This window comes from Marmota marmota, unplaced genomic scaffold, assembly GCF_001458135.2.
Source record: "Marmota marmota marmota unplaced genomic scaffold, marMar, whole genome shotgun sequence".
Lineage (NCBI taxonomy): Eukaryota > Metazoa > Chordata > Mammalia > Rodentia > Sciuridae > Marmota > Marmota marmota.
In genome coordinates, this window is record NW_026000026.1 from 26,613,659 (window position 1) to 26,626,747 (window position 13,089).

Consider the following 13,089-nt stretch of genomic DNA (forward strand, 5'->3'; position numbering starts at 1 on the left):
AGTCCGGGGCGAACCATTCCGGCGCCGGCTGGGGGGGGGGGCACGCTCACTTCCCCTTCCTCCGCTCGGGCGGGGCCGTCGGGCAGCCGGGGCCACCTGCTCCGTCGGGGGCGGAGGGCTTCCCGGAGGAAGCCGCTGGGTCCCACGCGGCGCTGGGGCCTCGCCTCCCGCCCGGTCCGAGCTGTCAGCCTCTCCAGTGCCCGCGTCGGAGGAGCCGGACACGCCTAGCGCGGGCTCCAGGTGAGCGCGCGGTGCCGCGAGTGCGAGCCCGGGTCCGAGGCCCTTCACCGAGCGCCTGCCGGGTGCGTGGTCCCCGCGCAGCCCCCGTGTCCTGAGTCACAGTGGGACGCCGAGGCTGAGGCAGAGCCCTAGGCCCTGAGGAGCCACCGGGAGTCCACGTCCTTCCGTGTCACCTCACAGCCACGTGTGGAGAGACCCCTTGACAAGTGGTGGCCACTTTCTGAGCTCCTGAGGGCAGGGGCGCGGCTCCTGGAACCCCGGCTGGATCCTCGACGCCCCGGCCCCACCCCGTACCGTCCTTGGGATACCCCTTCTGACACCCGTTTTCCTTCCCCAGCGGCTGGACTCGGGGTTCGTTTGAGAACCCTTGTCCCTAGAGGGTCCCAACTTAGGGTTCACTTGAGACCCTTGTCCCTAGAGGGCCCCTCTTTGGGGATCAGACGAGGCTGATCTGGCTAGATTCTGGGCTAGATTCGGGGTGGGTGGGCAGCAGATTCCAAGGCTCTGCAAGTCGCTGCTGGCCTCTTGGGAGTCTGCCCCGGGTTGGTGGTAGGCGGGTTGGGGCAGTTTCTAAACCAAAGCCACTGGTCATCAGAGACTTTGGAGTTGGGATTGAGGCTTGGACCCTCCCAGGGTGGAGCATCTAATTTAGGTTTGACTCTGTTCAGCCTCCTGGGTATGCCCCTCCCCGCAGGTTGCTATTGTAGGTCTCCTTTTGTAGGTGGGGGCTGTCACAGACTTGGCCACGCAGGGGTTGGCTCTCAGTCTGTCTGGCTTTCATCTTTGAGGCTTTGACCCATAGACTTATAGGATTTGAATGTCTTGCATCTCTTCCGAAGGGAATTCTTATCCTCTCCTCTGTACACTCCCCCTGGCTTTGGGGAGAGGAACTTGGACACTCAGGAAGAAAACAAGCCACATTCATTCATTCTTTCAACAAATGCCTGTTGACTTCATATGACCTGGCCTCTTGGCACGCTTTGCTTTTCTCAGTAATATCTGCTCCACCTTATGCCCTATATACTTTGTCTATTAGCCACTGGAATGTGATGCAGGGCAGGGGCAGGATGAGGCAAGTTAGAAACTCACTACCAGCAAAAAATCTAGGGAGCCCCAAACCTTAGTAATCAAGGTAACTTGATTAACTGGCATCTGCTGACCATTTGCTGTGCGTTCTGCTGGTGGGAGGTCAAGTCAGCCTCCGTGGAGCGCAGCCCTTCCCCCATCTCTGTCACAGTTATAAGTTCATCCCCTGATTCAGCTGTCCCACTTCTAGACAATGCTATAGGTGCAGTGATGCTGAACCTGCAGTGTGGTTTGTAACAGATGCATAGGACAGATGGATGCTAAGCTGCATGGCACAGGGGCTGATGGGAAATAATTGGATGCTGTTTATGTACTGATGTAGCATCAAGAACTGAGTCAAAGAGCAAGTGAAAACAATATGCACAGCGTGATACTGTATGTCTAGAAGAAGAGAAAGAATGTATGTCCCTACTCGCTTGCGTGTGCCTCAGGTTTCTCTGGAAGGGTACACAACTGTCTGTCCCAGTGGTGCCTGTGAGGAGGAGGGCTGGGGACAGAGATGGGAGGGAGTTGATTGTTTGGCTTTTTTAAACTTTATTCCCTTTAAAGTTTTTTGAGTTTTGAAACATGTGCATTGAAAAAAATCATTAAATATTTATATTTAGTGATTAAGTATAAATAAAATTATAAGATCACTGCCCTGTCTGTGATCTGTCACTGACTTGCTATGTGACTTTGGCAAGTTTCTTCACATCTCTGGGTTGAGATAAAACACCATGATGATGAGGTCAGGCCTAGGCAGAGGGCACTCTAGGACAGGAAGTGGGCTTGGCTCTGGCTCTGTCTCACCCCCGCCTTCCCTCCTGTGTGCCAGGTCCCTCCCCAAGGTCTAGCCTGTGATTTCTCCCTCATTTAGACCCCGGTCAAGGCCCCTTTCCCCATTTTGCAACCTCAGGTGCAAACTGAGGCCCAGAATATTGAGTTGTGGAGGTGGGCACATGGGTGGCCCAGGCAGGAGCTCAGTGCCCGAGCTTCCACACCCACACCCCTCCCACAGCCGCTCATCTCTCCCTTTCTGAGGTTTGTGCAGGGTTGCTCTGGGCATGGCTGACTGCTGGGCAGGCCAGGACAGGAGCCTCAGGAAGACTCCAGAAATAGCTTGGGACCTGGCATGGCCCTGGAGGATGCCCAGCGGGTGTCTCTGACCTGGACAGCTGGGCTGAAATGGAGCTGGGCTGCCCTACTGGCTGGCCCCTGTCCATTGCCTGGAGCCTTCCTGATCCTCCTCAGGGACAGGCAAGGGCCTCCCTGTCTCTACCAAGTCTGGGCCAGAAGGAGAGAAGCAGGTGGAGGGAACGGGGAGGGGAGGGTGTAGAGTGTCATAAAAAATGACAAACATCAGAAGCCACACCTCCCAGCCTTGAAAGAAGGGCGAAAATCACTAATACCTCCTGAGCACTTACTGTGTACTCGGGAGTCTACAAGTATGAACGCATTTCATTCCCTTGTCTCCTTATGGAGCTGCTGCTGATACCATTTCTGTCTTGCAGAGGGACAGTGTGAGAGGGGTTTAAAACTTGCACAAGGTCATCTAGAAGTGGAATTCGAATCTAGGAAGCCTGTGGAGTTCCAGATTGCACTCTCTTGCTCTCCCCTTTGCTTGTATATAAAATTGACCACCTTAACTGCTTTTTAAGTGTGCAATTCAGTGACATTAGGTACATTCACATTTTGTTGAAAGTATCAACACCTTCCACCACCAGAATTTTTCCCAAACTGAAACTCCATGCCCAATAAACACTGAATTCCCATTTCCTACATTTAAAAAAAAAATATATATATTTTTTAGTAATAGATGGACATAATACCTTTATTTTATTTTTATGTGGTGCTAAGGATCGAACCCAATGCCTTATGTGTGAGTGCTCTACCACTGAGCCCCAGCCCCAGCCCTGATTTCCTCCATTTTTAAGAATGAAAAATATTATATATATATCTCACCACGTTTTGCTTATCCATTCCTTCATTCATTGATGGACATTTGGGTCTCTTCCACCTTTTTTTTTTTTTTGTGGGGGTACTGGGGATTGAACTCAGGGGCACTCAACCACTAAGCCACATCCCCAGCCTTATTTTCCTAGTTTTAAAAAATTATTAATTAATTAGTTAAAATTAGTATGTATGCAGCAGAATGCATTTTGATTCATTGTACACAATTGCAGCACAACTTTTCATTTCTGTGGTTGTACACGATGTAGCATCATACCATATGTGCAGTCATACATGTACCTAGGGTAATGATGTCCATCTCATTCCACCATCTTTCCTGCCCGAATATTCCCTCTTCACCCCTCCCTCACCTTTGCCCAATCAAAGTTTCTCCACACGCCCTCCCCCCATTATGGATCAACATTCACTTATCAGGGAGAACATTCAGCCTTTGTTTTTTGGGGATTGGCTTACTTCGCTTAGCATGGTATTCTCCAACTCCACCCATTCACCTGCAAATGCCATTTTTATTCCCTTTTAATGCAGAGTAATATTCCATTGTGGGTGTATATACTGCAGTTTCTTTATCCATTCATCTACTGAAGGGCATCGAGGTTGGTTCCACAGTTTAGCTATTGAGCTGCTATGAACATTGATGTGGCTGCATCACTATTTTGTGCTGACTTTAAGTCCTTTGGTATAGATTGAGGAGTGGGATAGCTGGGTCAAATGGTGGTTCCATTCCAAGTTTTCCAAGGAATCTCCACACTGCTTTCCAAAGTTGTTGCACCAATTTGCAGTCCCACCAGCAATGTGTGAATGTGCCTTTTCCCCACATCCTCACCAACACTTACTGTTGTCTGTACTCTTGATGGCTGCCATTATGAATTACTAGAGATGTTGAACATTTTCTCATATATTTGTTGATTGAATGTATATCTTTTTCTGAGAATTGTCTGTTCAGCTCCTTAGCCCATTTATTGATTGGGTGGGGTTTTTGTTTGTTTGTTTTGGTGTTAAGTTTTTTCGTTCTTTATATATCCTGGAGATTGGTGCTCTATCTGACATGCATATGGCAGAAATTTGGTCCCAAAATGTAGGCTGTCTCTTCACCTCGTTGATTGTTTCTTTTGTGGAGAAGAAACTTTTTAGTTTGAGTCCATCCCCCAGCCCTATTTTGTATTTTATTTAGAGACAGGGTCTCACTGAGCTGCTTAGCGCTTCACTGTTACTGAGGCTGGCTTTGAACTTGCGATCCTCCTGTCTCAGCCTCCTGGGCCACTGGGGCTTCTTCTACCTTTTAGTGATTTAATAATGATGCTATGGGCGAGGGTGTACAGATACTCCTTTAAGTCTCTCTTTTGATTTTTTTGGGTATACACTCAGAAGCAGAATTGAGGGATGATACTATGGCAATTTTCTGTTTAATTTTTTTTTTTCTTTTTGGTACTGGGGATTGAACCCAGGGGTGCTTGACCAATGAGCCACATCCCCAGCTCTTTTTATATTTTATTTAGAGACAGGGTCTCCCTAAGTTACTTAGGGCCTTGCTGAGGTTGGCTTTGAACTCAGTCCTCCTGCCTTGGCCTCCCAAGCAGCTGGGATTACAGAGCGCGACACTGCGCATGGCTGTTAATTTTTTTTTTTTTTTTTGAGGAACTGCGTACTGGTTTTCCCAGCACTGTACCATTTTAGATCCCCAACACCAGTGTGCAAGGGTCTAATTTCTCCAGGTCCTCATCTACCCTTGCTATTGTCTGTTGGTATATTTTTGGATAATGTCCTGTCCTAATGGCTGTAAGGTGGTGTCTCCTGGCTTCCACTTGCATTTCCCTAGTGATAGGTGCTTTGAGCATCTTGTCTTGTACTCCTGGCTGCTTGTGTGTCTGTGGAGGGTGTCTGGTCAAAGCACTCCCGGTCTTACTGTTCCCGTGCTGCTCTTTGACTTGCCGTCTCTGCAGCTCTGCTCGCAGTTCTGGGCTGATGGAGGCCTCGCCCAGGAGCTGAGCCCTGGAGGACAGTGAGCACAGCTCACACTTTGGTGGCAGTTGCCACACACAGGCCTCGTGTTGGGTGGGAGTCACTGTTGGACCCTGGGTGACCGTGGGACGGCGAGGAACTTACTGAGGTCTCAGCTAGTTGCTGATGGGGCTGAGACTGGAGCCCGAGCAAGTTGGTTCTGGAGTCTGTGCAGCACCCGACAGAGGGGACAGGGCTGGGCGGGTGGGGCGCTGCCCGCAGCAGAGGGTTTTGGTTGGGTTGGTGTCCGTGGAGGAAGAACGGGGCTTGACCAGCAGTGGCCAGGGTCCCCCTGCAGTGGAGGAGACCTGGGGCCAGGGGGGCAGGTCTGGGAAGGCCAGCCGCAAGGTGGGGTGGGAGGGGCTGGTGGCGAGGGGCCTGGTCGCTTTGTTCCCTCCCACAGGTAATTATTAATTATAAAGGGAAACTCGGAACGTTGCAGGGGAAACTTGGCAGGCACTTCCTCGCCCAGTTAATCAGTCATCGCTGAGGACAAACTGCTGTTAGACGCTCCTGACAGGTGCACCGAGGTCACAAGAGCACTTCCGTGGCATTCCTGACCGCCTTTTGGGTTATTCCCGTCTTCATTTTTAACTGAGGTGCGACTGACAAGCAGAGAAGCTGTGTGCATTTAATGTGCTCATCTTGATGGTGGCCCCGCTCCCAGTTCAGCCCCTTGGCTGAACGTCACTCTGTTTCCTCTTGTGTTTGGTCTCCAGAGGGAGAAAATATGGAAGGGTGTGGCGGAGCCCAGTGGGAGCGACACATAAATGAACATCTAAAGTGACCGGGTGTGTGATTGCTTGGAAGGGAAGAAAAGGGGTGAGTGCACTGGTGGAAGCTGCTTGGGGTCAACATGGAGGCCTCTCTGAGAAGCTGGCATTTGAAGTGAGATCTGAGGTGATGGAGTGAGAGATGGCAGGCAGGGAGCAAGTGGTGTAAAGGCCCTGAGGCAGGAAAGAACTCGGCACCTTCGGGGCCAACAGGGCGGGCTCCGTGGCTGGAGTGGGAAAGAGGCTGGCGATAAGGTGGGAGCGGTAAGCAAGTTCTCGGTCCTGGGGGGCCGGAGAGCTCCACTCCTTGACCACAGAAAGGTTTCAGCCCAGCAGTGACGAGGTCTGGCTTGTTGGGAAAACCTTGCCATTATCTTCCCCATTTTACAACTAAGGAAATTGAGGCCTGGAACTATAGCTTGGATGTGCTTTTGAAGGTGGCCATCCTTCTGGGACCCAGACAAAGAGGCTGTGGATTCTTTAGGGGTTCCCTGGGGGATACATCTGATGAGTGGCCAAAGCCCAAGGTTGCAAACTCTTCTTCCTCCCCCGGACCCCCCAACCCAAGCCTGGACTCAAATCCTGGCTCTGCTCTTTGCCTGCTGTGTGACCTTGAACAGGTGGCCTCACTTCTCTGTGCCTCAGTTTTCTTATCTGCAAAACAGGCATAATGGTAGTACCTGCCTCAGAAGAGTGTGAGAATGAGTGTGAGTGGGTGTGAGAATGAGGTAAGTGAACACGTGTTGGAGTCTAGAACAGTGCCTGGAGCAGGGGCCGCGGGGAGGAGGCTGGCTCTTCCCTGTGTCATGGGAATCGTCTGTTGCCCTGTGTCCTACTACCAGTGCCTCAGGAGGTTCCTCTCCCTGTCACCTGCTGCTGCTTCAGTGGAGGACCAAGCAGGGAGCCTGTGCGCCATTGTTGGGGGCAATGGTCTTATACCCAGTCTCCTAAAATTGGAGACTGGAGCAAAGCTGACTTCCTGCCTCCTAGTACCCCCACTCAGTTCTGGCCCAGCCTCACCCAGACATAGAAATGAAACCGACTCCTCTGGCCTTACCCCCTCTGGGGCCTGCGGACACCTCTTTCCCTAGGCCTCCGATCCCAGTGGAAAACAGCCTAATCTAGCACCCACCTGGGTGGCACAGGGGGCTCAAGGAGGCTAAGGGGACACAGCCATCGCCCTCTCGGGGGTTCCTTTGTGGGCAGTGCCCCAGCCTCTTCTGTAAAATAGGGTCACAGAGTGCCTGCCTCCGGGAGGCCTGGAGGTTTGAGTACCTGCAGTGCCTGGCCTTGAACTCCAGGACCGTCACTATTATGGCTCTGCCCATGTCTCCTGTTTTGACAAAGCCGCTGTGGGTATCCCCCGGCCCTTGGAGCTCACACTGGCCTGCCCCTCAGTGTCCGAGTCTCCTCGTTCATAGACTAGAGGGGGCAGCAACCCCCCAGAGATGCCGGGGAGAAGGAGTTGATCTGGGGGGAAGTGCCCAGGTTGGTCGGTCTGGGGGACTGGGCGGAGGCTGGGCCAGTCCCAGCCTCAGTTTTCCATTCCTGCGTCCACTGGGGATAACAGTGGAGCTGACCTCATCGCCTCCCGTCCTGGGAGGGAGAGTCAAGTGGGTTAATTAACCCAGGAAAGCCACTTTCGCAGCCCTGCACAGGGACAGGACGCAGGGAGGCTGAGACTGAGGGAGGGGCGCGGTTTGCCACCCCTAAGCTCCGTGCTTCCTGACAGCATCGAAGGGGCTTGAATGTCGTCCCACGTGCTGTGGGCAGTCCCGAGGAGGAGCTCCCTGCCGTCTGGGCACCCAGCCAGCTGTCAGTGCGCTGGGGCTCGGCTCCAGCCCCTGCCTGGCTTACTTCCCCCTTTTGGGTAATACCCGGGCTGGCGGGTTCACCTGCCCGCAGCCGCCGGAAGTTGCGCAAAGGCGGGTAACCTGAGCCCCAGGTGGGCCGGCGAGGAGCTCGGGCCCGGCGCAGCCAGGTAGGTGCTGGCGGGGGGTGGGAGAGGGTCCTCTGGCCCTGGTGGGGGCAACCCCGGTGCTCTTCCCTCCCCCAGTGGCAGGGACCTCGAGGGCAGGTGCTCCCCTTTCAGACTTAACGCGGTCCCAGGAATCGTGTCGTCAGTCCCCTCATGTGAGATAAAGATCGACCCAGGTTCAGAGAGGGCAGCTGGTATTGGGTGTCACACAGCATGCCACTTTGCTAGAGGACTTCCCAGAAGTGAGGGGGAGCAGCTGCCAAACCTGGAACCCCGGTTCCCCCACCCATTCCATGGCCTCCTGAGGATAACACAGGCTGGGGAAGGAGAAGGGGCTGGGGAGGGTGGGCCAGGTGGCCTGCGAGGCCCAGGGAGGAGAAGGGTTTGTTGGGTTTTGTGGGCAGCATTTGAAAAATCCACGGGTGGGGCCTTGGGTGGTGGGAGGAGGCCATAGGGAGGACATAGAGTTCCACCTGGTGATTGGGGCCAAGGCTTCTCCTCACAGGGGTTACCGTGACATGGGACTGTGCAGGTCTGCCCACCGATTAACCTCTGTTTTGTGCGCCTCTGTTCATGATGGGGGCTTAGACGCTCTTGTGGAGCTGGCTTCTGAGGGACTGGTGTCTGATGTTCAGAGTCGTAACACAGGACAGCGAGTGGAGGGCCACCCTTTCCCCAGGTGCTGCACACCTTCTTGACCTGTCATCTCTTTTGCTTAGAGCGACCTGACTCCCCAGGGAGGTCTATTTTTAGCTGCAGTTCACAGATAAGGAAACCTGGTGTGTTGGAGGCTGGTGTCTTGCCCGAAGCCAACTCAGGACAAGCACCAAGTGGGTGGGTGAGCAGCGGCCCTGGACCAGTGCTCCAAAGCTGGGCTTGGTGACTTGCTCAGCTGGAGGGGACCCTGGGGTCCGCAGGTTCGGTCAGAGGAAGTGGGTGTCAGAGTGGAGCTCCAGAGGGGCTTCTGACCTGGCCCTGCTCATCTGACCTCCTTCCTCCCCGCTTCCCCGTTGGTGCTTGGGAGGGATCCGCCTCTGCCACCAACGGGTTTGACTGGTTTGGGTGGCAGCAGCCCCATGGGGAGTGGGGGGGCGGGGCAGAGTCTGGCCACCTCAACACAGCTGGGAGGGCCGCTCCTCCCTCAGACCTTCCTGGGGTTCCGTCCTGAGTGGGGCTGGCCTTCCCTTCCCACCTGCCCATCCCTTCTCCCTCCGGGGCAGCGCTGGCTGTGGGGCCAGCCGGGCCCAAGGTTGTACTCTCAACACTGCTGCTGAGGTCTCAAGCTGGAGACTGGGGTGAGGGGGAGCAGATATGTTTGCAGCTATGTTTTGTGTGTCCAGAATGTGCGGTGTTTTAAAATTCAGTATTACTGGAGATGCAGAGTTAAGAAAGTAGACTTTGCATGCACTTGTGCCTTGCCTGCCTACTGAGGGCTTGGGGTGTGCTTCATCTCGGTCTGCGTTCACACCTGGCTCCCGTGTACCTTTTGATTCAATGAATACTCGCATGGGCTTCGAGCCGTACCTGAAGGTGAGCCTCCCGGTGCAGGGACCACTGGCCATGTGCAGCTCTTAAGAACTTGAAATGATGCTAATGTGATTCGGGAGTTGAATTTAAGTTTTTATTTAATTTGAATTTTTAGATAACATTGAATAGACCCATGGGGCTAATGGCTACTTGATTGGACACGGGTCTAGATGGCCCGAACTGCAGGTCCCTTTGGGGACTTAGACTAAATACTTACCCTGTGTTTTGCAGATGAAAAGTTTTGGGACTTAGTAGGTGGGTTTTCTTCTACTCCATCTCCAAGGGCCCTGGAAGTATAGGGGGGAGTGGTGAACCTTGGGCCCTGGGTCTTCCTTGGAAACGGGGACAGGGCTGGCTTATCCCTGGGACATGAGGCCCCTCATGTATGTACGAGTGGCTGTGTGGATACCTGTGCACTCAGGTGTGGGTCCTCTAGCCTGAGAGTGCCTGCCCTTCCAGCACCTGCTGGCAGATCAAGGGTCTGCTGGGTCCCCTGTACAGGGCTGTGTGACCTTGGAGCAGCATTACTCAGGGTTGACAAGATCATATCAGCTGGAGTCCCACACTGGAGGCTGACTGGTTCTGAACTCCTCTGGGGTAGGGGTGGGGATTTTCTGCTCCTCCCCTACAGCTCAGCTCCCACGCCTGGGGCATGGCGTGTCTAGGCAGGTGAATGGCACAGAGTAGCTTCCTGCCCGGGAGGGTGAGGGGTGGAGGTGGTACCAGGCTCCTGTGGGCAGTCCAGGTGCAGAGGGACTAGAGCCCTTTCTCTTGGTCACTTAATCTCAACACCCTTGTCACCAGCACCTCCCTGCTTGGAGGCAAGGCAGAGCCTGGATTAGTTTAAGCAAGTTGGTTGCCTCCCTGAACTTCAGTTTCCCCATCCACAAAATGGGGCCATTGACAGGACGCTGAGGTTCCGCCTGCTGGTGCCCGTCACAGAGCCTGGAGCCTGCTTTGCTCCCTTGAAGGTGTGCCTGGCCCTGTCTGTCTTCTCTTAACACCTTTTTTCTCTCTGCCAGGGCTGGTGCGGACCCCGGCCACAAGGAGGTGATATGGGTGGGGCAATGGGCCTTCAGCTGTTGCTCGCTGCCTGATGATTGGCTCCCGGCGGGGTGGGGCGTGGCCTTCAGCTTATAATAAGACAGGCGTCTCATCCTCGCGCAGCCGGGGTGAGCCTTTGTCTGAGCGAGCTCTGCCCCTTCTCTTTCCTTCCCCCAGCCATTGCCGGCGTCCAGCTGCCAACTCTGTGCCGGGGATCCCTGTCTCCTCCTTTCTCTGGTCCGCCCCGACGCGTGCCCTCGGGGGATGTAGCGGCCATGCCCGTGGACACGCTGAGCCCCGCGGCCGCCGCCGCCCCCTCCTTACCTTTTCGCCTGCGGACCAAGGTTCCCGGCTACCTCCTGCGGAGGCCAGCGGACGGCGGAGCGCGGAAACCCAGTGCCGTGGAGCGCCTGGAGGCCGACAAGGCCAAGTACGTCAAGAGCCTGCACGTAGCGAACACCCGCCAGGAACCGGTGCAGCCTTTGCTGTCCAAACAGCCGCTCTTCAGCCCCGGGACTCGCCGCACGGTGCTCACGCCTAGCCGCCGCGCCCTGCCCGGCCCTGGTCGCCGGCCCCAGCTGGACCTGGACATCCTTAGCAGTCTCATCAATTTGTGTGACAGTCCTGTGTTACCTGCCGAGGTCAGCCGTACCCCCGGACGGGCAGAGGGAGCCTTCCAGCACCCCCCAGCCACACCTCCGCGCCCACCACCCAGCACTGCCGCGGTCCGCCGAGTGGACGTTCGCCCGCTGCCTGCCTCACCCGCCCGGCCTTGCCCATCACCTGGCACCACCGCCGCCTCCAGCCCAGGCCGGCCACCGGGTTTGCAACGCTCCAAGTCGGACTTAAGTGAGCGCTTCTCCAGGGCAGCTGCCGACCTGGAGCGCTTTTTTAACTTCTGTGGTCTGGATCCAGAGGAGGCACGGGGGTTGGGGGTGGCCCACCTGGCACGGGCCAGCTCGGACATCGTGTCCCTGGCGGGGCCCAGTGCTGGGCCGGGCAGCTCTGAGGGGGGCTGTTCCCACCGCAGCTCTGCCACTGTAGAGGAGCGGACCCAGGAGCGGGTCCCCTATGGCGTGTCAGTGGTAGAACGCAATGCCCGCGTGATCAAGTGGCTCTATGGGTTGCGGCAGGCACGGGAGACCCCAGCAGCCGAGGGCTAGCCCTCTAGGACTCGAAATTCACCACAGGACAGATCTTGGAGAGGCACTTGGCCCTTGACCTCTCCTGCATCCTCGCCTGGGTCTCTGGACAGACCAGAGGCAGCTCCCTTGTTTGAACTTGGTGTAGAGGCAGAAGCTTCCACCTAGACCAGTATCCTCTGGCAAGGACTGATCCTGGAGAGGGTTGCTCTTGGCCTTGGACCCTCCTCCCTTCATACAAGGGTTCTGACATGGGCAAAAACCCTTGCTTGGTTCCTGTGCTGGGGCTGGCATCTGGCCATTTAGCCCTCCCCATTGGGAGTGGGGGACCGAGGGATGTGCCAAGCCTGTCTACCCAGTGACTCTGTTTCCTCCTTCCTTCCTTGTTTTCTGTCCCTTGTTGACTTCCTCTTCCTTACCCAGTGGGCCCTGGCTTCCTGGGAACTCACCCTGGGGTGGGGGGTGGCCGGGAGGAAGGGGCCTATCTGCTGCTCTTCCTGCTCTTTGGCAGCTGGCCGAGATGGGTAGGCTGCAGGGGCCGGTTGGGGTCTGCACTGCTCTGACTTCCCTCCCTTTGGTTAATAAACGCTTGTTTCTCCAGGCTGGGCCTTCAGACTCTTCTGTGTTCACAGGGGGAAGGCGGAGGAAGCTTCAGAGTAGAGGAGGTCAGTGGCTGGCTTGAGCTTGCCCCAGGAAAGGTCCTCAGAATGCTTTATTCATAGAGGAGGAGACAGATCCAGCCAATGAGAGGGGACAGAGCTGGGACAGGACCACGGCCTTCCCCTGCACCAGGAAGTGGGCCGGTGGTAGAAGGTCTGGCAGTCATGCCGGCACCCTCCCAGCCTTGAATGTCCCCCCATCCCCACCCTGCCTAGTTCCCAAGGGGGCAGGACTCTCAGAGAGGGCAAGCACTGGATTCAGGGTCACATGGACCACAGAGTGTGATGGGAAGTTGGAGTACTTGGAGGAAGAGGTACTTGAGGTGGACAGCATAGCATGGGTGGCCTTACCTCTAACTCTGGGTGATTCTGGATATACCAGTCCTCCTCCTGGGCCTCAGAGGGGGAGCCAGGGGGGACAGACCCTAGTTGGGACTGTGTTGTATTCTTGTATCCTGGGCCCTTCATGCTGTATCCTAATACTTGGGGGCCGGGCGGGAGGAGCCAGCCCTGGGCTGTGAGGTCCCAGCCCCTCCTAATCTCCTTTCAGGTTAGCTACCTGCCAGGAAACCACTCTTGCCTGGTGGACTGGCTAGGGCCAGGCACACGGAGAGTGACATCCTGGGGGGGCCAGCCTGCCCCATGGTGGGAGTCGGGGGGCTGGGCAGTATTTCCTCCTGCACAAGCTGCCT

The 13,089-nt window shown here is 55.5% G+C and overlaps 1 protein-coding gene across 3 annotated transcripts; it reads left to right on the forward strand.

Annotated features, from left to right (window-relative positions):
* The first annotated feature begins 46 nt into the window (after positions 1–46).
* On the forward strand, positions 47–12,339 carry Fam110a (family with sequence similarity 110 member A). Of its 3 annotated transcripts, XM_048811147.1 has the most exons (3): positions 124–240; positions 5,994–6,096; positions 10,774–12,339. In XM_048811147.1, exon 3 carries the CDS (start codon positions 10,872–10,874, stop codon positions 11,757–11,759), a length of 888 nt encoding a protein of 295 aa, XP_048667104.1. In that variant the 5' UTR covers positions 124–240; positions 5,994–6,096; positions 10,774–10,871; the 3' UTR covers positions 11,760–12,339. The 3 variants fall into 3 exon arrangements, with proteins under 3 accessions (XP_015337521.1, XP_048667104.1, XP_048667103.1); XM_015482035.2 differs by lacking the exon at positions 5,994–6,096 and having other exon boundaries at positions 47–240; XM_048811146.1 differs by lacking the exons at positions 124–240; positions 5,994–6,096 and adding an exon at positions 6,139–8,028.
* The last annotated feature ends 750 nt before the right edge of the window (positions 12,340–13,089 follow it).

Bases quoted from the DNA above. Each gene is read 5' to 3' on its own strand.
- Fam110a (XM_015482035.2), top strand. From the start codon at position 10,872: ATGCCCGTGGACACGCTGAGCCCCGCGGCCGCCGCCGCCCCCTCCTTA.